This window comes from Drosophila kikkawai, chromosome 3R (genome assembly GCF_030179895.1).
Source record: "Drosophila kikkawai strain 14028-0561.14 chromosome 3R, DkikHiC1v2, whole genome shotgun sequence".
Taxonomy (NCBI): Eukaryota; Metazoa; Arthropoda; class Insecta; order Diptera; family Drosophilidae; genus Drosophila; species Drosophila kikkawai.
This window is the reverse complement of record NC_091731.1, coordinates 33547707-33570207: the sequence shown is the minus strand read 5'-3', so window position 1 is coordinate 33570207 and position 22501 is coordinate 33547707. Positions and strand designations below refer to the sequence as shown.

Here is a 22501-nt window from a genome sequence, read left to right as displayed (position 1 = left end):
TAGTTCAAGACAAAGTGGGTAAAGGTAACTCTTAGTTTGAGACCGAAAGCGGAGATTAATTTCCTTTTTAAGATGTTAAAGATTATAGGTATTTATGGAAGATAATGAGGTATGAGAAAACTACAATATTGAAATTATTTGAAGGCATGAACCCTTACGATTTCAAAGATTTTAAATCCATAAATGCTTTCTCCTCAATTAAGGATAAGTGGTCTTTTTCATTTCTTTCCATTTAAAAAACCAAGTTTATTTTTAAATTTGTTTAATATTTATTAGCTAAGAGGTCATTCATTGCATTTCCTTTGCTTTGATAATTGTTTTGAACAAATTCGTACTAAGATTAGAAGGTATACGCTTTAATAGTTCCATTGAGTGCAAAAGTTGACGTTCAGTGTGATTGGTAGTTGCTCTAGACTTTAAACTAGTTAACAAAGTTTACAAAAAACAGTTCTACACTTGCCTAAATATATATTGATGCACCCGCTAAAATCGTTTCTATATTTTTTAATAGCTTTTACAATTATCATTTTCTGCTTATTTATTTTTGGGTGTGGTAAAAACAGTTGCTCAGAGCCGGCTGCCGCAGGGTCCGTGGCTTTCGTCCCTGCTTTTCAGATACAATAGTACAATAGATTATGCGCTGCTCCAGATCCCTGATCCCTGATCCGATTCTTGTTAGAAATATCCTCAGTGCTTCTGTGTGTATTTTGTGTAAACGCGTCCTAGCAAAAAATATATCCCCTCTCATCTGGTCGCTGCTACTTTTGCTCATCCCATCGACTACGTAGCGCTGGGCAGGCGGTGACGCCAGTATAATCAGGATCCAGTCGTCGTCGTCGTCGTGGGTGTTCCAGCGGCAACTCCGCGGCCGAAACGCGGCAGATACAGGCCGAACTTGGACTCTACGCCGGCCAGGAGCGGAACTGCTGCTCGATAGCCGCCGATGTGATCGAGGTTCTCGAAGGTGGTCTTTGCCGCCGCCGTCTCTATGGGACTGGCAATCTTGTGCGCCTCCGATCCCTTGGGCTGGCTGCCGCCAAAGTCCACGTAGAAGAGGCGCTGCAGCAGCTCATAGGTCACCAAGGTCACACCGAACTGTGGCGACGAACGGAACACACGGGCTGAGCGGGGAGACATCAATTAATACATATTTTAATTCTATTTTTTCTTCCTTGCTGCTTACCTGCCGTTCCCTTCCAGAAGGCACGTGGTCCTTCCTCGGCCATGATCTTCTTGGTGGCATCCCAAACCCCCGTATATGTTGTCTGCCCAGACCGGGCCACCACCTGAAGACGGGTCTTGATAACGTCGGCGGGTGTGACGAGCGAGGCGGCTGGAACACCAGCAATGGCACCGGCGGCCAGCAGGGTAAGCGGGTGATTGTAGCCGTCCTTGTCGGCCATCATGGCCTTGACGTGGGCATAGGTCGGGAAGTAGATGGCCGAGAAGGGAACATCACGCAGCAAACAGGCCCTGGCTCCCTTGTAGAGACCAAAGAGTCCCAGTTCCTTGACCACAGACCAGGCTCTGATCTTGGACCCGCTGGCAATCTCACCGGCCACTTGAAGTCGAATCTTTACAATCTCCAGAGGATTGGTGAACACAACCTGTGAGCCACCGGCAACTCCTCCGGCCAGAACCTCGGCCCAGGTAGGAATGTTGCCCTTTTTGTCCGTGAACTTGTCCCTCACCAAATCGTTCATCGTCAGCTTGATGGCCTTCTCCGGCGCCACACCCAGCAGCTGGGGCAGCAGGCCTCGGTAAAGGCCAAGGACGCCTTCGTGACGGATAACCTGGGAAGATGAAGATGGGACAGAGTTAGAAATTTTATATTTCTGAAGCCTAGCTTTTGGTTCTTACCTTCTTAAAGCAATCCCATGAGTTCCTGTAGGCCACTTCACCGATGTAGGAGCCCGCTCGCTGGTTCTGCATTCGAGTCTTGACGAGATCGATGGGATAGACCACGGTGGCGCCCACAGCTGGAGTTACAAGATATTATAAATATGTGTCCAAGGACTCTCAGTAGCAATCTTACCGCCCGCAAAGGAGCCAAGGGTGAAGCGGTAGGAGCTCTCCAGGATCTGAATAAAGGCAGACCGATTGGCCGCACTCTCCACCACCTTGATATCGGCTAGACGAGGTGTGATATGCTTGGTATAGTGCTCGGGTGCGATGTTGCTCAGGTCACTGTAGTCGATGCGGCTGCAGAAATGAGGGATTTCAAAAGAATTAATTAATATTTTTAAAAAATAAAGAAAAGGGAGTAACTAAGAGACACCAACTGGGTTAGGTTCAGGGCGGGGATTCTTTGGAGGTGGATCGATAAACGAACAAAAACAAAGCAAAACTCAGGCTGGGGAAGGACAATATCACTTGCCTATTTGGAGCTATCTTTCTCCTGCGCTTCCACCAGCTGGCAGCGGAGAAAGGAATGAGAATTGCGAGTGCAGCGGAGAGAAAATGAGAAAGGGAGACACACAAAGAGAAAATATACAAAACAAGCGCCAGTTAACATGAGATAAATCAGACAATATTTTAAGGAAAACTCCAAGTAAGTGATGAAATTTGTACGGAATAATAAATTAGCTAATTATTTAACCTTTATAAAATTGGAAAAAAACTATGAATCTCTATTGCACTACCTAATTAATAATTAATGAAATATAAAATATCATTTTCCTGTATTGTTAAGGCAAAAGATAATTGCACAATTTATAAAACTATTTAAAAGGAAATGCAAATGTATCTACGTTTTTTTCACAAATCACAAGTTGGCAACACTAAATCCCTAGGCTCTCCATGTTGAAGGACTCACCCTGCTTGGTGGACGGCACCGGCGAGATCGAATAGAATATCGACCTCCAGCGGCGTGATCTGACTCATGGTCTGGGCGGCTTGGAGAATCTGGTCCTTGGTGACCATATCCGTGCGACTGCCCTCGGTGGCGTGCAGGTAGACTTGCTTAATCAGTTCCATGTTGTTCAGCAGCGAGGTAAATGCCATGAAATACGGGAAGCTCACTTTGTGACCCTCGGTGACCTGGCGGAATGGAAAGAACTCATTAGAAAAAAAGATTTCCCAAATATATCCATCAGATAGCTACCGAAACCAGGTTATCCTTGACGCCGGGGGTCAGTAAATGCCGCTTGACCTTAACGATTATGTCCTGGAAGTCCAAGGGTGAGATGAACCCAGTGCCAGCTGGATCCCTGGTGCGAAAGGCCTCCATTGCATGCTCCTCGTGGAAGTCGTGGAGTAGCTGCGTGAACTCAGCATAGTTGATAAGGCGTTGCTTCTTCTGCCAGGCGGGGAATGCAAAATACAGATTAGAATTATGTACTATTTGACATTGTGATTTTTCCTCACTCACATCACCAAAGTAGCGCTTAATGAAGGGTCCGTCTAAGCTAAAAGGTATCTTTGAGTGCAGTTCGGTTTTTTGTACGACTTCAGCAAAATCAGCTGTGAATGAAGAATATATATATTAATTACAATGTATGGTAAAGAATTTTGGGTTTATTTCCTACCAAATGAAACGGTGCCATTGCCCTTCCTATCGAACAACTGAAAGGCGGTCCTGTAGAGGGCATCGGGTTTGCATAGCAGGCCCTCGAAGGCCTGGAACTCAGAGAATGAGATGAGACCATCCTTGCTGGTATCAGCAATGCCAGCTAAGAGCCGGACCGATTCCTGTCAAGAGAGAAAGAGGAATTATGGATTATTTTAATAAGATCGAAATGGTATTGAAGAAAGGTAAGATAAGATATGGATAGGTAAAGTCTAACTTCTATTAAAAGATCTCCCGGAAGTGGAATAGTGTTATGAAGATATTAGAATACCAGATTAAAAGTTTACAAATGAATGGCGATGTCTTGGCTATTATTTTCTTGATATTTTTACCCCTAAATAAAAGGTTAATCTTATTATTTAATTGGACATTAGACCGGTAGTCACCCTATAATGGGGAGATAAACGGGGGCCGTAAAAGAAACTGCCCCCGCAGACTTCGGCACCTGATTGAATCAGTTCCATTGGCGGCATCGGCGGGGGCATCTACGATCGGGTTCGAATCGGTTCTCAGGCCATAAACCTGATAAGCGGAACCATTAAAATAGAATCTGTGACGTTGGCGCTGCGGCGGGCACGAGGCAGTCAAGTGATTGCCGGCGGGTTATTTCTATGTTCTTTATTTCTAGCTTCGCGGGTGGGTCAAGGTCAGCCGTGATTCAGAGTTGGGAGCCAGGGATTTGATTTATGCGCCCATGGGGTGGCAGTGGCAGTGGCTATGTTTGGTATCTGGCGATAAGATACGGCCTTATCGGACGTAGGAACTATGCTAAATAACCTTGCAATGACCCGTGTGCAGCCAGAGCTCCCGCCGTACTTACGTCGTTAAATGCAGATTCCGTAAAGAGACCCAGAAACTTGCGCACAAAGTCCTCGCTGGTCATGTAGTGCTCCCCATTCTTCTGGAGAGAGGCGTACTTCAGGAAGACCTCGCGCAGCTTGTCCGTGCCGGCACGCTTCAAGAGCGAGGGAGTCTGCAAAAAGAAAGACAACAAAGAGAGAATGAAATGTGTGGATAAAGAAGAAATTACAACACACTGAAGAAATCTCACATTCAATTCAGGGTTGGAGCCCGCAAGAAATTCGCGGGGTCTCCCATTAAAAACATAATATAGACGGAGAGAAATAAGGATAAAAATAAGCTTGTTTATTATCTAAAAATAAGTTGATAGAAATTATTTTAAAAATTTTATAAGGAATTTTGAATACATTTAAAATTTTGACTTGAAACAAATTTAAAAATGTTTCTTTGATCACTAGATTAATATATTTCACTTTCACAATCAAATTCATTTTATATCCAGTTTTAGGGGTTCAAAAAACCACCCCCCTAGCACCGCCACTGTTCCACTCTCTTTTTAAAACTCTTCCATCTCTGCCGCTCAAGCTCTCGAGTGCAAAAGCAACACGTGTCAGCCGCTCAAGAATCCAAGCTTTGACTCACATTTGGCAGACTTTTGCTCAGAGGCATTGCTGTTTTTTCGGTGGCTGCTACTTTTGGTTTACTGCTGCTGTTTCCGCAAACAATTGCTGGCGCATCTAATTAGCTCATCAATGCAAACCGATCTAATCCACACCGCCCGAGAGGCAACCGTTCCGTCTCTTTTTCCGCGATTAACTGCCAGTGGGGAGCAGAGCCCAGAACCACCACTATCTGTGGGGCCAGAGAGCCCGCTGAGAGTAACGGAAAGAGCAAGATCGAGAGCGTAAACTTTTATTTTGAGGGTCAGCTTGCCGATTCTCTTCTAATGTCTCTCTTAACTTTCAGTGGAAGGGAAAAGGGGTAAATGCAAAGTATTTTAAATGTTTGAAGTACTTAAAATATTCAAATGAGTTTATTGTAATAAATTACTTTAAATTGGAAGTTTACTTATTAAATACAACATTTAACAAGCTTTTTAAAATAAATTAAAAGTTGAGTCATAAATAAAAGGGGCCATATATCTTGGCTTCTTAAATTTGCAATAAGGAAAAATCTAAGAAAAGTACTAGAAAAATTTCTATTATCTTAAACTCTTATGTTTTGTATATAATATAATATTATTTTATAATTAATGAAATTTTAATACTTGTATTAACTATTACATCCCCTGCCAAGCGCCTGATAAGACTGAAATTATTTATACAATGTTGTAAATTCAAATATTATCAAGGGAATACAAGTACCGGGTATCGAAAAGTCGAGTATCTAATGGGCCCATATCTTGTCATACATTGTTTACTCGTTCTCTTCGATGGTTCGATGCACAATTACGCCTGAACAATCGCCAAAAGGTCAGCAGCTCCGTCAACAACAAGTTCAACATCGATGACAATATAGCATACAATGAAAAATATTGAATATATTCAATGCGCGAGACTCAAACGCTCGCATTTATCAATTGCTCCATTGACGTAATTCGATTAGCACGCGATGAAATTGTAATTTTCTCTTTTGGTTGCCGGGGGTTCTCCTCCACATCTCATCTCTCGTCCCCCAGATTCGGTTTGTTTTTGTGCCGAAGCAAATTGCGAAAAACAAAAACAGATTTCATAATAAAATCAGCGAAGAAATAATACATTTATGGCGCCCCCAACAGTGAAATTCTGCAAATATGTAATTAGGTTCTGGTTTGATTGAACTTAATACCCTAGGTAAAACAGGGAAACAGTGATTGATATGCTATCAAATTGGCACAAGGCATTTCATTAACGGAGATTAATTCGGATTGAAAGCCGAGATAAAACAGGGCCCAATACAGCTTAATTTAAGTATGTTACACTGACGAAAAATAATATTTATCAGCGTCATCATACATATTCGAAGCTACTTCCTATTGTTTTCATTTAGTTATTGAATTTATTAGATTTATTCGACTTTTCCCACTTCCCCTAATTGTGTTATAGTGTCTGTTGGATCCGTCAAAGTGTCGCATTGACCTTTATCAATCCAATCGATTGGCAGTGGCTATAAACGAATTCGTTTGCCGGCAATTTGCTGCACAATTTGCGATGCCATCAAGTATTTATTGAGAGCAATGAAAACTTGAAAATTGATTTATACACTTGATGAGCATATATTATTTATATTTATCCTGGTTCGTACTGTGTCCTCATGAAAAAGCAATTAAATTTCCATGTTGGAATAATGTTTTTAAGCGCGTTTTAATTAACAATGCATAACAATCCAGGTCAGCAATGCTTTTAATTAATATTCATTGCATATTAATTCTCCCCATTCACTGTTGTTTTTTAAAGAAATAAAGTTGTTAAGTATAGGTATACAAATATTTCGGATGTATTTACTTTAAAAATTGAATAAATAATGGTTTGTGAATTTGTAATTTCGCAGAGAGTAAATATGGGCATGTTAATTTGTTTTCAAACAAAGGAGCAACGTAGAGGATTTAATTTATAATTTTGTGTACACAATCCCTTGAGGTCAGGCTTATTTTCCTCGTCACACTTTCCGAGAAAACACTATTGCCTTGCGACAGCTTCAGTGGGCGTGAAATAATCCAATCCAATCCAAGCCGACCGAGCTGGGAATGTAATCAAAGGAAGTTGTGCCCAAGCCCCCGGATTCAATTTGTTGCCGTTGCACACTGAACTTGAAAAGCCCCAAATGTATGTACTTGTGCATGTTTATAAATTCATGCAAGCTAGAATTTGTTTTTTTTTTATTTTTTGCTCCTCTTTTCATTCGGGCAGCGCCAACAAGCGGAAAATGTTACACATACGCCCCGTGTGACGGCAGACAGCAGCGATTTGTTTGTTTGTTTGCTTGGATTTTGTGTCTCTGCTGTCACTGTGTTTGTGTTTGGCTTTTACTCCTCCTTCTCCTTCTTCATTTCCCCCTACATTTTCTCCTGACCTCTGCTTTGTTGCATTTGCATAATGAGTTCTTCTTGGCCATGGTCGTCGCCCTGCCTTTCTCCAGTTAAAGGTTGCAGGGGTTCCCCCCGCTTTCCCCGCCTACAGCGACTGGCACGTGCTTGTCACTGTTACTATATCTCGGCATCTGTGTCTGTGAGTACACAGGAAAAATCTAAGCCACAAACCGAATATACTTTCCAACGTGTTATAATTTATATGAAATTTTAAAGTGAATATCGTTTCTTTCCGTGTTCTGGCTCTGTGGAAATTTGTTGCACGAGCGGTAAAGTTTTGTTTTTATTTGCAATTTCCCTCAAGGTCAAACCGGCAGTTCATTATCGCTATGGCTGTGGCGATGAGGTAATTTTTGCCACCCCTCTCCTCGTTAACCGAAGTTGTAGAGGAAAACTGAACAGCTGGATGTTCGAGACAAAATAAGAAGGCATTCGAATTATGTGAGTAAAGTTTTTACTAACTGCAAACTATTTATTCCGGACGAATATGCTGGGAATTTGCAACAGCTGCACCGCGGACACACATTACGTATACGCCGGGTGAGCCATGGGACCAGAGTCAGCTGGCTAATTGACGACAGCAAATGGACTAGAGAGAATCCCAGCATGAAAGAGAGAGGGAGATCACCAGCAGAGAGATATTATATAGAAGGGGTAAGGTAACTGGAACGATCGGAGACTGCAAGCGGAGAAACTGAGAACGGAGAAACTCGGCCTGAGATAATGGCGGTGACTTTTCCAAAGTCGTGAGCAGAGCGACAAATCCGTGGAACGGAAGGTGAATACCGTTGAATCGCTGGATGCTCTGAAAGCTTTTCACTTGGAATTATATTCTTTTATTTCTTTATATAATTGTTTGGCCTGCGAGCTTTGTCGAGATATCAAATATTTATCTGTCGACTATTTCGTAACGCGCTCCTTATTGGCATTAATTATGAAAGTCACTTCCTTGAATTGTCAGTTATCAGTCAAATATTTAATTAGTTTCCTGAATCGAACGTTACCTCATCCTTATCTGGCATATTCACTAATTTGATAGAACACAATCGAAAAGTCTCTTGGAAAGCCGCGAACTTCAGACAGGTTAACGTTATCTGTGGATATCGGTGATTATCTTGAAGGCTTATTTAACAGGCAGTTTAACCTTTGGTTAGGCACTAGGTTTTGGGTATTTATAGTAATACTTTGTTTATGATTTCTTATAGTTTGATATTCACTCGCGTTTTATTAATATTTCATTTGAAAGTTATAGAATTTCTCTAATTATTTATATTTATTTATTTAACAGTTTAAATTATGGACAGTTTTCCGGTTATATTTAGCGCCAAGTTCGGCGATTTCGAATTCGATTCGTAATGTTTATTTTTTTTGAGGGACGCGCGCGTTTCACGATTTTCCCTGTCTGTCATCCGCTGGCGACGCGCTGCTTTTCCATTCTGAATTGTGATTCCGCTTTTTGTCGAGAGCTTTTCCCGCTTTCAGTTACTGAGGCAGCAACGTCGACGGCAATATAGAGATATTTACAGAGAGAGAGAGAAAATAATAAATAGAGAGAAGCCTGCTGGCGATTACATTTCGGTTTCATATTAATTGTGATTCTCATTTCAGTTTGTTATTGTTTTCTTCTTTTTCTTGGCACTGCAATTTCACAATTAACATGCCAGCAGTGGTAGTAAAAGCAGCGAAAATATTTAGACCCGGTCTAAACAGGGTGGTGTGATATTGGCCAGACGGGGCTTTTTCCTAAGCCAAAACAAAACGCATTTGATAATAGAACTGCAGTGCGAATCATAAGGTGCAATGTCTTCGCGGAAGTAATTTCATTCTAAGTGGTTTCAAGGTGGAATCATACAGCTGAGGTCAATGGAATAGGAATAAGACTTAATTTTGTATAATTTAAAATGTTTAAGTTAAAGAAATCTAGTTTTTTATTAAATAAAATATTATATTTAGAAAAAACCCAAATAGGAAAAATCCTTAAATTCCCAATCCCAACCTCTACTATGCTAACCACGTCTGTTCATTCACATGCATGGCTGGCAAGGTCGCAATTTTCGAGCGTGCCAAGTGGTTGACGATTTCCCAGTGTGAAAATTTATGAAACTCAGTAGTTGCATTTCATTCACAGCTGCTCTGGCACCGCTTTGTTTACAATGTAAACACGTGCTGGGGGAAAATTGCAAGATAAAAGCACACAGCGACACATTGCAGAGAGACACAACGACAGCAGGCAAAGAGAGCAGCGAAGACACCGCAGAGACATTGCGTATACGCATCGTTGGCCAGCTGGCGAGGGCACGTGAATAAAGCGTGTTTAGGGAGTTTAAAAATAGCCGAGCGGGGCAAGAAAATTGTGTTATTGTGTATTATCGTCAGCGGAATGTCGTCTGCCCCTTGCTACACCCCCGCCGCCGCGGATTAAATTTTAGCAAGGCCAACACCGCCATCCTTTGAGTTCGTTAAATAAAATGAACAATTACGAGCAGCAGTCATGAGCAGCCAACTACTCTGCACGAACCAGCAGCTGGCGAGAGAGTCGCCATGAAGGTTAGCCAAATGTCAGTTCAGGACCCCATTCCCCTTGTTAGTCCTGTCAAGGCTTGGGGTGTCCTTTTTATGACACGACAGGCACAAACCTCCTCCACTTCCGCGTTGTCACACACCGGGCTTCGCTCGCTTAACAATACTAGTTTTTTAGTTTTATTTTATTGCAGAGTGATGGACGATGGCGGCCGGAAGCTCTGTCAGCTTTTAACATTTTATAGCATGGCTCATTTCGATTGAGAACCCTTTCGTTTATGTGTAAGTCCTCTTCGTCATATCCTTGCCAAGTGCAATCTATTCATGATCAAAGGAAAACATTTCCAAGACAGCATAATTAATGGCTCTTGGGTGGCAAGATTTTATTTAGAAAATAATATATGAGGGTATATGGGTTGGTGGATGAATAAGTACTTAAACTTATGTTGTGTTTTTAATATAAATTTAAAGCATAAACTAGTGTATTCTGTTTTTAAAACCTAACATCTTCCATAAATATCAAATAACTAATTAATGAACATGAAATTTCCTAATAAAGGAAAATATATCCCTCCCTATTAGCCACCAAAGGTGCTCCATCTGTTTATACTTTTCCGCCAGTCGGCACTTTTGCTCTTCGCGTTCCTTTTACCAGCCACAAACTTATTTTTAGACGCGAGCCCCTAATCCTCGGTGAGCTCTGAGCTCTGCCTAGGCGGTGCCCCCCCCCAAGGGGTGGCGGTGGTAATTAAGTCGTAAACTGGCGGCCACTTGATGCAGCCGGAGGGATGCAGGGCCCATATATGGTGGGTAATACACAAAGACTAAGCTCCGGAAAGTGCACTTACTTCTTGGCATCGGGCGACTGGCAGGGCGGGTATCCAATTAACCGGACACGGGATGTGCATTGGCATTATCCGGGTGGGCGGCTCTCCGGGTGGGTGATGTGTGTGGGGGCGCTGGCTTTTGGCTTTTGCTTCACCTTCAGCAGTTCAAGTTCAGTGGGAAGTAAGACCAGGGGTGGGTTGCCGTTTCAAGGAGCTGCTCTTTTATCGATTTGTACGCACAAAATTCCGCTTATCTCGACTCGGCCTTTGAATTAACACTTGGATGTGGACACACACTAGGTTCCTGTTCCTTTGGACAACGAGTGTATGGAGGTGACAGCTGCTGCACTGGGAACAGGACCTTGAAAACGGAACAGGACCAACCATGCAAGTCGAGAAAACGCGCTAAACTGGGGGGCGACAACATGGAAAACATGACTTAACAGCGGAGAGGCCCATTAGGTGGTTGTGATGGGAAATGTTAAGGCAGTAGGGAAATGCTGAGTTGAGCACTTTGCTTGAGCTGGAAAATTTATAGATTTTAAACTAATGAATAGACTAAACTTTTGTTTTATTAAAGGAAATAATATTTGTTTAAACGAATATTTATTTATTTTGTAAAAAATTAACCTTGTTTAAATTACAGCTGTTCATGGACAGAGAAAACAAGTAAAGCTTTTACTAAGGGAAATTTCCCAGCTGAGCTAAGGGACGGGAAATGCGCAGCGCCATCTGGTAAAAGTTTCCTTGATATTCAAAATGAATAAGAAAATATAAAATAGAAATAAATCGTATAATTAAGTCCATTCCATTCCTTTAGTTAAATTATAAATATTTTTATCAGATTTTTGAATTCATTCCTGAAGCTCATCTACAATCTTAAGAACCTCTAAAACTCCACACAAAACACCATCGCTTAGTCATAAATATTTATTCGGTTTAGTACAATAGGTAAGCATGCACACAGTTTTAATAATAGCTTTTCAATGATGATTCTTGTCTTTGAACAACAGGTTATTGCAAGTAGTAAGCCGTAGATGAAAATGCTCGCTTTTCAGAGAGCATTCCGTATAGTTTGCACTGTAAGCTGCGCATATGTAGGTGTAAGTGCCTGTGTCCGAGTGAGTGTGTTTGGTGTGTGTGTGCCTAACATATTAAATATATTTAGATAGTAACGAACGCAACGGTAAGCCACAATTGAAAATCACATTGGGTCCTTTTAGGTGAAAGAATGCAAAAGAACGGATAGACCGAAACGCAATAAATAACAACAAATGCCGCCGAGTGCTAATAAAGTGACGTGTAGACGATCAGCTCGGATCAACTGCTTGCAAAAATACAACTCTCTGCCGAAAATAGTTTATCTTTCTCTCTCTGTCGCCCTATTAAATCTCTGTAATTTCCTTGGTTACATCACTGTTTGGACAGCCATCCGCTGACTATCTGCGCAGATCGATGACCTTGATCTTGGCCTGCCCATCCATTCGGATGTGCTGCGCCTCCATGAACAGCGGCGGGTCATTCGGATGCGGATGAAAGCCCGACTGCCGGCATTGGGCAATGTAATCCAGGCCATAGTGAGGGGTAAGTATAAAGAAACCAGTGCTGCAAGGGGAAAAGATAAGTAAGTGATATCTGAAATGAGTCAGAGTGTTGGCCAAGATGACTCACGTGTTGTACTTGGGGGCGCACACAATGGCCAGGGCCTCGGGCATCATCATCTGGTAGGAACAATGCGTGTGCAGGTCGACGGAGGACAAAAATGCAGTCTGGGTGGGATGGGTCTGCCAAGTATTACAGCAAAAATTACATTAAAAATCTCATGAATTGTTAAAGTTAAAAACTACTTACATGTATCCATCCCAGAGTAATCAGTTGCATCTGATCCTGAACATCGAATATCTGCTCCTCATGCATCGTATTGCAGCTGTCCGGAGTTCCCTGCTGCTGCGGCGTGATGATGTGTGTGATGTACAACTGGTTCTGGGACAGATGACCTGCCAGCACGCCGCAAGTCTCAATGTTTTTGGAGGTATTGGCTAGGGCCAGCTTCAGGAACACCTCCATTGTATCCCCAGGCACGTGGACGAGACGTAAAGAACCCGCCAGCAGTGAGTCCGTGCGGTTATAAGCCGGCTTTTGGTTTCGATCGAAGCTGGGCTTGGAGCTGAAAGAAATTAGATTGAAATTGATTTAAATTGGACTTGCATAAGTTGAATTTTAAGCTTCTAAAACTTAAACTGATATTAAAAATATCGGGGGAAATCGCAAAGATAAGGCAACTATCAGTTTAATGGCTCTATCAGTCGCCTTATCAGGTTTAATCAAAGCAGGGATCGGTTTTTACGACTGCACATAAAAACGATCGGCTGATAAACCAGAAACCTTGCCTGCTAAATAAGGGTGCATGTTTGTTGGGATATCCCCAATAGAAAAACATTAAACTTGAAGAAATTTCAGCACCAGTAAACACTTCGATCGATTACTAAGTTAATTTGATCTTGAAGAACCATATTGAATTTCAATTACTAATGGTTGTGTCATGGAATTTTCCATATAAAGAGTTTGCGGTTATGTTACTCATGGAATCTAGTGACAGAATTGGAGCTTTTAAGAGTGTATTCAAATTAAGATCCCTTATAAAAATCCTCAAGTACTCACTTGGCTGTCTTATCGGCAACTGCATCGTGGTTGGCAGCTGGCAGCAGGAGCCCCGAACCCGGCAGACTCCTATTGGCGGCCGTGGGGAAGTCATTGGGATAGACCACCTGATCCAGCAAACCCAGATCCGGTGCCGTTGGCTGGTTGCTCTCGTCAATAAGCACATGCAGGTTGGCTGGAATCAAAGAGGGTACACCGGCGGCCTGCTCTCGTTCCCTCTGACGCTGTCGTTCTCGCTCCCGTTCCCGCTCCAGTTCACGCACACGCTCCGCCTCCTTGCTAGCCAGGAACTGCTCGTACTCCCGCTGGTAGTGTGTGAGGAGCTTGGCACGCAGCTTTTCCGTTGTGGGCATGATCTCGTCCTTGATCTTCTTGTTAATGTCACGCACCTCGGCCTTGACGCTGCCGTAGTCCGGATGCTGGCGGATCTTCTCGATAAAGAGGGTCATGTAGCGCAAATACAGGATGAAGGCATTCTCGTGGTTGCCCTCCCGCAGGTAAACGTTCGCCATGCGCAGCATCTCGGTGCCGGAGCGGTAATAGCTGCAAGGACAAACACACACACACGCATATACACACATTGGGTTGCCTTCGAGCTTGGCAAGGTCGCTGTGGCGGCCTTGGGCGAGCTTGAGCCTGGCGCGACCCTGGAGGCGAAGGACCTCCGAGTCCGGACTCACCGCGTAACTGGCAAGTTCTTGTCCACCTCGATTTGGTTCCCACAGTGCGAAAGGTGCTTCATCCGCTCCGTGGGCTCCACGACTCCCATGCTCATGTTGTTCACCGCCTTCGACATGGCTTCCCTTGCTGGTTTTCCGATTCCTCCAGTTTATTGCCTTCGTGCCAGGTGCTCCTCGCTTTCCGCTGTCCTCGCTTATTGTCGTGGCTTTTGTTGTTGTGTTATTTGGCAAGATTCTCGCTTATTACTCATAATTTCGCAGGTTCGCAGGTGGCGTCTTCCCCGAACATATGTTCGCCAGCTGCAAAGGTATCGATGTCACTATCGACAGCACGCTATCGATGTTCTGAGGAAAGACGATACGTCGATGCTGGAAAATGAAATCGAGGTATCGATATTGTTAAATTTGAATTTTCAAAATGAAGAGAAACTTGGGTAACAAAATCTTTATATATTAAGAATTTGTTTCGTTGTTTTGACATTGTTTTATTAAACTAATTCTGGATAATTACAGCTGAGAAGGTGATTCAAGGGGGAGGCTCTTCTTTCCCAGCGCCTTATTCTGCTTCGTCCTTTTTAAGGGGCATCTCCATGAAGACCCCTTTCTTCGGCTCATGGTCTGACCCATAGACAGGCTCCTCGTCCCCTTCCTGTTTCACTTCGAAGAAGAGGCTGGACAAGCCAGGACTTATGTTAGAGTTCTTATCCTTCTCCTTGGAGCCCTGTGAATCATTAGGCAACTGGCTGGCCATCAGCTTGGAGCACCAAGTGTGCAACAATAGCCGCAGGGCCTGCTCTCCGGGGCCATCATCCAAAAAATCTTGACGAACGTTGGCGACTACGTCGTTGATTACGTATTCGATTTCGGGTTGGGACAACTTCGGCACCGAAACCTGGGATTTATGCGCATTATTCTTATTCTTCGTGGGCATCTTGTTTTTTAAGCTTTTCAGTTTCCTTAAATAAAAATTAAAGGAAGCAAAATAATACTTGCCAAAAAGGAGAGAAAAAAAGGCAGGGCTGAGACCAAATTTAGCTTAATTTCTATATTGCTATATTTCTATAGACGAGAGAGAATATATAATATGTTATACATAAGAGGAATCATACCATAAGTCAAAATTACCCGATTTTTCGTTATTGATTAAAGTATCTGTTCTCTTTTGTTCGCGAGAACTTTGCTTCGAATGAAGATTTCTTCTGTAAAACAAAGATGACAAAAATATCACTACTTTGCTAAAACAAATGTTTTTCTTAAATAAGCTGGTTTTGGCTTAATATTGAAGACTGGATCTGCTCAGTTCAAACTCTCGTCGGTTAATGAAATTACATATAAATATTTTCCTTGTCTAAATTGCTTGAATATAGAGCAAGGATTACTAGATTTAATGTGTTACAGGTTGGCTGTCTGTTTTTATGAAATTTATATATTTTAATAAATAAATAAAAACTAGAGAAATAAAAACTTAAAAAATATGTACGACCGTCGTTACAGTCTTTAATAAAAATATTAACAAATGTAGTACTGTTATACTGGTTCATTGATTACGAATCAGAGTCTTATCCGTTCTGGCGTAATTATTTAATTTTTTTTTTGTTAAAATGCTTTGTTTAGCGCCTAGCCGAGTGTTGTGTTATCATTTTGGCAATGAATTAAGGCTACTTACTACACGTGTCGTACGAATATAATAAAGTATAGACTTGCATAGGTTGAATTCCATAGATACATACATATGTTACCCATGAATTCATTAAAACAACAAATTAAATACAACCTGTTAAATAAGTTAACTGGTGTTTTAAAGATGAATTGAAGGTTAATCATTTTATAGAGATTTTATGAATTAACGCTTTCTAGTCAAACGTTGCAAAAATCGTAGAAGAAAGTGTTATTTCGCCCCTTCCAATTGCACGTACCTAATCCTTATCCATATCGCTCTGCAATTAAAACACGGCTAATCTAGGTAATACACTTTAAAATAGGCGATAGTTACCCCATTATCGGCTGGTTACTGAAAAGACCCCTCAGCGCCGGTTCGATTTGGTTGTGGAGAATCTTTGGCCACCCATTCAGTCGTAGCGCGTGGCTCGATCGTGAAGGAAGTCGGCCCGACTTCTCCTGGTTCTCTGAGTATTTTTCTAAATACTACATTTTTTGTGGTAAGCCTAATGCTAGAAAGCAACCAATTTAATTAGCTGTACAAATATTGCAATATCAGAGATAATCTCCTGTTTGCAGGGGTCAAAGTTCACACTTGTTTACTTTCCAATATTTGGCATTAAGTGGCACAATCCAAACCCTGATCTGCGGAAACTAATGCCACGATATGATAAGCTATCGCTGGATTATTTAAGGCATGCAGATCGGGGCAAAACCATACAAAAACAGTGCAGGTGCGATTATTGAACAACCTTAGAGGAGGTGTTAAAAATAGCTAAGAACTATGATAGTCGGTTTTAAGAAAGGTTCGGAGATATTCAAAAATAAAATCCCCAAAATGGTTTATATATTTTCAAAACTAATAAGCCTGGTTAAAATTATTTGCTTTTGGTAAAAGATTGCCAAAAATATCTTAGATCTATACTAAAAATATTAGTCTTGTGTTGTAGTAAAACATGTTTGCGAATTGTATTCTCACATGTTTTTCCTGAATTACTTTTCAAACTCGGATTCGTGTGAACAAACAGCAATTGAGAGACTGACGGCCTGTACAACTGACCAACTGACCGCACGTACGCCCCCAAAGAGCCACAAAAAAAAAAAGATATAAATAAAATGAAATAAATAAAAACCAAAGAGCCGAAAAACCATACCATTCACAGATGCAAAACGCCGAAAGCCGAAGCCCCGAGCTCGGATTCGGACTCGGATTCGGTCTCTGGATTGAGTTGGAATCGGTTTGGTTTGGTCGATCAGTCGAGTGCCAGCTTGGGCGCAGAGCAGGCGACAGTTTCACGGATCTCGATCTCGGAGCGGTTCGTTTCGTTTCAAACTTTGAGATAGTTTCGTTTTCGGGGAGGGGACAACTAACTACAGTGTCGGTCGCGTTCGTGGAAAGATAAATAAAGTGGAATAAAAAGAGGAAAACAACAAAAAAACCCACAGAGGGGGCCCAGCGTGTTTTGAAATCGGTTTTTGGCATCGACAAGCGCCGAAACTGCAACTGCAAATGCTGTACATGAACCGCACGGATAATCGCCCCCATTTGGCACTAATTAAAAGGCCAGCGAGCGTGTGATAAGCTGCCAGTAATTATAACAATAATTATAACGATAATTGGCAGCCGGGCCAAGTTTAAACCGGCCATTTCCATGCTTCATGCGCTCTGAAGTGTGGCCGAGTCGAGACGCGTGTAGTGTCCAGGAGCAGTCCGTTGCATAACCCTCCGAAAAACGAGTTCGCGCATCCCTATATCTCAGTGCAGGCAACCTCCGCGGAATGTATATAGTATAAATCATATAATATAGGCGGTATAAAGTGCGAAAAGTGTATGTATAAAAGGCTCATCAACCGAAATCTTCTGTAATTCGCTCAATTGGCGCGTTCTGTTGTCCGGCGATCAGCGTTTGGCGGCCTGTATCCAAGAGATACTTTCTGCTCTGGATATCCAGTCTCATCTGTATCTTTTCGTCATTTTTCGGCGTGTAAGTGTGCGTTACATTTCGAGCAAAAGCCCAAAAGTATCTGGAGTATCTGGAAATCCGCACATGCGTAAATGTATCTGTATCTTGTGCGATGGCCCTGCAGCTGCGAGCATATTTATTTAATTTTCGTTTTCAATGTCAGCCCCGTGGAGTGTAAATTATGCAAAGTGTGGTGTGTGACCACCACGGGGCTTTACTATGTTGTATGGTTTACGAGGAGGCTTATGGAGGAGTGCAGAGCGGGGGCATCACCATAAGCTGCTTTACATGCAAGGCAATTACTCACTCGATTTCCTATTTAACGCCTTTTGCGGGAACACTGAGAGTTCTATGTGGAACCCTGTCTGCATACAAAAGAAGTCGATTCATCATGAAATGCGACTTGAAGACAAAAGGGAAAGAAAGGGGAAGACAGGTGGACGTGGAAGAAGATCGGGAGGGGGGCGGAAAACCCCACAACTTTTCGTTTCAAGACACACACTCGCGGTGAACATAAAAGTATTTGTTGAGCAAGGTTACGATTAAATTAAAATGAAGAATATAGAGGAAAGTTAAAGAATACCTTAACAAAATTAAGTTGTTATAATTGAAAATTATTTTGTAATTACTAAAAATTATTAACAAGTTGTTCAAAATTAACCTCTTGCTATTAGCAAACCAATATAAATAATTTCAATAGCTCAAATATCTTCACCATATTACATCGTTAGTATCTAAATATTTATTGCGTTTCCACAATCTCGACGTTGTAAGCTAGCCATTGAGCCGCTGAAGAAGCCGCTTTGCTTTCGCAACTGATAAAAACCGGTTCCGGAGACCGAAACAGAGACGAGTCTGATAAGAGATTCCCCGGCTCTGATCGCCCAACTGCGGGTAGCTTGTTTGCTTTGTTATTATTATTATTATTATTGCTATTGTTATTGTTACTCTCGTCTTGTTATTGTTATTGCTATTGCTGGAGGTCACACAACGCCCCAAATCCGAAACCCAATCGGAACCTCAGACCCATTTCCATTCGAGGTGACTTGAGGGGGGTATTTCGCATGTGTCCACAGCCGATTGATAGATGGATGATGGCCAAGCGGAGCGCTGTTGATAGCTTTTGAGCTGTCCATCAGCCGATTATCACTTTCGTCACCACCAGTCTTGTTGTGTTGCAGATATTTGCAATCTACGTGCGGATTGCCAAAGCGATTGAGTGGAAATAGGCAGGAGATTGTCAGATACTTTAAATCTGTAATCTCTTTGGTTTCTATATTGATCAGAACTAAAGGGAAATATTAATAGAGATATATTAATGTTAAGAAAAGCATTTAGTATATCAATTCCCTTCATTCTTTGTTCTGTTGACAATATTTGCAATCTACGCACAAAGCGCTGAATGCATTAAATCGCAGTAGTATAGAGATTTCGTTTTATAATAAATATACAAAGTATATATAGTATAAAATATACTATATTTTAATCAGAGTTTCAGGAAAATATTGTAAGAAAGTTTAGTAGCAATTTTTACCTCAACGAGACAGTTTAAAAAGGTTGTAATTATAAGTACAAATAAATAAAATTAACATAATTAGGCTTACTAATTTTCACAACCATTTACAGACAGATTATCGATTTAACAGCAGCTTAACAAACTAATTGGCTTTAATACAGTGCCAATAAAACTAAAATAATAAGCATATATTCATTAATTAACGCCTTAAGGTATATATTGAGCATTACAAGCCACCAGATTTTATTTAATACTTTATGAAATTTAATAATCTTACTCCAAATCTCAGGCGATTTATATTTTGAACTGTAATTAGAAGCTAACCCCTGTTTACGTAATTTTTAAACATTTTTAATTGTTAAAAATCTGTGTCACATATAAACAAGATTTTCATAAAATGTTCTAAACCATTATCTATCAATCTAAAAAATTGAATAATGTCACGAATAGTTACGTTTTAATTGGGGTGTAACACGGTTTATACATTTTTCATTGAAAATAAAATTAAGCTTAATTTTTTACTTAAATAAAAAAAAACTCTAAAATGAATTTCCTAAGGTTAAAAACATTTATTTACCATTCTGCTTTTATTTACAGACCCAAGTTAAGAGTTTAACCTAAAGATGGCCATTAGCAAGATTGCTCTGTTGGTTATTGTGGCCCTGACCTCGCTCTGCGGCTTGGCCAGTGCATCCTACAGAGTGGGCGTGGGTCGAGCGGACATCACTGGACCCCCAGTGGAAATCAATTTTGTGAGTATCCTTAAATTTTAAGTAATAAGATCAGGAAATAACACTTCTTTTCTCACAGATGGGCTATGCCAACATCAAGCAGGTTGGCCGTGGCATCCACACCCGCGTCTTTGCCCGCGCCTTCGTCGTGGAGGATGAGGACGGCAACCGCGTGGCCTTTGTGAGCGCCGATGCCGGAATGATGGGCTATGGATTGAAGAGAGAGGTGGTGAAGCGCCTGCAGGCTCGCTATGGTAACATTTACCACACGGACAACGTGGCCATCAGTGGCACCCACACCCATGGAGCACCTGGAGGCTTCCTGATGCACCTGCTCTACGATATCTCTATTCTTGGGTTTGTGCCTCAGACCTTTGAAGTGATGGCTCAGGGAATATATTTGGTAAGTGCATTCTTGATATAGGTTCTTCTTCCAAACTTACCCAATCTATTCCCCTCCTGCAGTGCATCAAGCGCGCCACGGACAACCTGGTGGACGGCAGGATCTTTTTATCGAAGAGAACCGTTTATGATGTAAACATCAACCGCTCACCGAGCTCTTACCTGCGGAATCCTGCCGAGGAGCGGGCACAGTACGCCCACGACACGGACAAGCAGCTGACCCAGCTGAGATTTATGGACATGGAGAACAACCTGCTGGGTGCCTTCAACTGGTATGCGGTGCACGCCACCTCGATGAATAACACCAACAAGCTGGTGACTAGCGACAATGTGGGCTATGCTGCTTTGGTTCTGGAGAAGGAATACAATCCCAACAAGATGCCCGGCAAGGGAAAGTTCGTGGGCGCCTTCTGCTCCTCCAATCTGGGTGATGTCTCGCCCAATATAATGGGTCCCAAGTGCTCGATTTCTGGAAATGAATGTGATTTACTCACTTCCCGTTGTCCTTCCGGCGAGGGCGAGTGCTTCGCCTCCGGACCCGGCAAGGATATGTTCGAGAGTACCCAGATCCTGGGCAATAGGCTGGCCGACGCCGCCTTGGGATTGATTAACGGACGACCGGCTGATCCTGATGACAAGTTCTATCTGAACCGGGAGGTGACCGGCGATGTGCGTTTCATCCACCAGTTCGTGGACATGCCCAACTACAATGGCAGCACCTACAATCCTCTGTCCCGCAAGATCGACAAGGTGCGTGGTTGCCAGCCGGCCATGGGCTACAGCTTTGCAGCGGGAACCACCGATGGTCCCGGCGCCTTTAGCTTCGAGCAGGGAACGACCACGGACAATGCCATGTGGAACTTTGTGCGTGATTTTATAGCGGCACCTTCGCAGGAGGACATTGCATGCCATGCGCCCAAGCCAATCCTTTTGGCCACCGGAAGGGTGAGTAATTCCAGGGATTCTCTAAGGGGAATATAATTTTTAATAAAAATTTGAACTTCCAGGCTACTTTCCCCTACGAGTGGCAGCCCAAGATTGTCTCCGACCAGCTCCTGAAGATTGGTGATGTGATCATTGCCGCCGTGCCCTGTGAGTTCACCACCATGGCGGGTCGTCGACTGCGCAATCAAATCGGAGCAGCTGCCTCTGCCACGGGAACGGACACCGAGGTGATCATTGCCGGACTGACCAACATCTATACTAGCTACACGGTGACTCCGGAGGAGTACCAGGCGCAGCGCTACGAGGCAGCTTCCACGATCTTTGGCCCGCATACCCACTCCATCTACATGGACGTCTTTGAGCGTCTGACCAAGGCCATGATGAATAACCAGACAGTGGAACCGGGTCCAAGTCCGCCGTACATGAACGATGTGATGCTGTCCCTAAATACGGGAGTGTTGTTCGACGGACATCCCATCAACACGGACTTTGGTTACGTCAAGTCACAGCCCAACAAGGAGTACGGCATCAATGACACCGTCAAGGTCACCTACATCTCCGGCAATCCGCGCAACAACCTCTTCACCGAGAAGACCTACTTCACCGTCGAGCGCAAGATCAATGAGGATCGATGGAAGGTGGCTTACACGGACGCCAGTTGGGAGACGAAGTGAGTAGAGATGAAAGGGATTTAAATTATATTTAACTACAACTTAATTTACTCTTTATTCTTTTCAGAATGATCTGGCACCGGACCAACACGATCCTGGGCTTCAGCGAGCTGGATATCTACTGGAACATTAGTCCGCAAACGCTTCCTGGGGAGTATCGCATCCGGCACTCGGGCGAGTACAAGTACATCCTAGGCGGAAAGTATCCTTATGAGGGCTTAACGCACTCCTTCACAGTCAAAGAGGATTAGGATTGGATCATCACAATAGAAGGAGCTGTCCTATAAATATTCCTGGCCAGACAGTTGTCGGGCCCATCAGAAAAAGAAAACAAAAACCAACACTGAATCCATGTATTTATTTACCATTTGTAAGTGACGAAGGAAAAGCTTTATTTTTGCAGACGCGAATAAAAAAAGATGCCAAATTTTGTTAACAATAAACTTTGAAGTTTTTGATTTTATTATAAGATATATCAAGTCTAAACAC

General features: G+C 42.5%; 4 protein-coding genes across 10 annotated transcripts; 1 reads left to right on the top strand and 3 right to left on the bottom strand.

Annotated features, from left to right (window-relative positions):
• Positions 1-245: 245 nt before the first annotated feature.
• aralar1 (calcium-binding mitochondrial carrier protein aralar1) lies at positions 246-8829 on the bottom strand. 4 transcript variants are annotated; one of them, XM_070286670.1, is made up of 11 exons: positions 5012-5183; positions 4389-4541; positions 3528-3690; positions 3371-3462; positions 3104-3298; positions 2816-3039; positions 2378-2413; positions 2036-2202; positions 1861-1979; positions 1184-1793; positions 246-1121 (listed from the first exon to the last, which is right to left on the bottom strand). In XM_070286670.1, exons 1-11 carry the CDS (start codon positions 5036-5038, stop codon positions 817-819), a joined length of 2091 nt encoding a protein of 696 aa, XP_070142771.1. In that variant the 5' UTR covers positions 5039-5183; the 3' UTR covers positions 246-816. The 4 variants fall into 4 exon arrangements, with proteins under 4 accessions (XP_070142771.1, XP_017020971.1, XP_017020970.1 ...); XM_017165482.3 differs by lacking the exons at positions 2378-2413; positions 5012-5183 and adding an exon at positions 8441-8829; XM_017165481.3 differs by lacking the exon at positions 2378-2413 and having other exon boundaries at positions 5012-5182.
• A 2870-nt stretch (positions 8830-11699) lies between these two features.
• LOC108073750 (STAM-binding protein-like A) lies at positions 11700-14506 on the bottom strand. Its single transcript, XM_017165518.3, has 5 exons — positions 14125-14506; positions 13445-13987; positions 12635-12950; positions 12455-12567; positions 11700-12388 (listed from the first exon to the last, which is right to left on the bottom strand). Exons 1-5 carry the CDS (start codon positions 14238-14240, stop codon positions 12223-12225), a joined length of 1254 nt encoding a protein of 417 aa, XP_017021007.1. The 5' UTR covers positions 14241-14506; the 3' UTR covers positions 11700-12222.
• Positions 14507-14591: 85 nt separating this feature from the next.
• Positions 14592-15456, bottom strand: LOC108073699 (uncharacterized). 3 transcript variants are annotated; one of them, XM_017165434.3, is made up of 2 exons: positions 15234-15456; positions 14592-15080 (listed from the first exon to the last, which is right to left on the bottom strand). In XM_017165434.3, exon 2 carries the CDS (start codon positions 15053-15055, stop codon positions 14681-14683), a length of 375 nt encoding a protein of 124 aa, XP_017020923.1. In that variant the 5' UTR covers positions 15056-15080; positions 15234-15456; the 3' UTR covers positions 14592-14680. The 3 variants fall into 3 exon arrangements, with proteins under 3 accessions (XP_017020923.1, XP_017020921.1, XP_017020922.1); XM_017165432.3 differs by having other exon boundaries at positions 14594-15183; positions 15250-15454; XM_017165433.3 differs by having other exon boundaries at positions 14594-15080; positions 15250-15454.
• A 724-nt stretch (positions 15457-16180) lies between these two features.
• CDase (neutral ceramidase) lies at positions 16181-22455 on the top strand. 2 transcript variants are annotated; one of them, XM_017165484.1, is made up of 6 exons: positions 16181-16283; positions 19861-20015; positions 20074-20397; positions 20460-21341; positions 21404-22011; positions 22080-22455. In XM_017165484.1, the coding sequence occupies exons 2-6, from the start codon at positions 19887-19889 to the stop codon at positions 22261-22263; spliced, it is 2127 nt and encodes a 708-aa protein (XP_017020973.1). In that variant the 5' UTR covers positions 16181-16283; positions 19861-19886; the 3' UTR covers positions 22264-22455. The 2 variants fall into 2 exon arrangements, with proteins under 2 accessions (XP_017020973.1, XP_017020974.1); XM_017165485.2 differs by lacking the exon at positions 16181-16283 and adding an exon at positions 17055-17768.
• Positions 22456-22501: the final 46 nt, after the last annotated feature.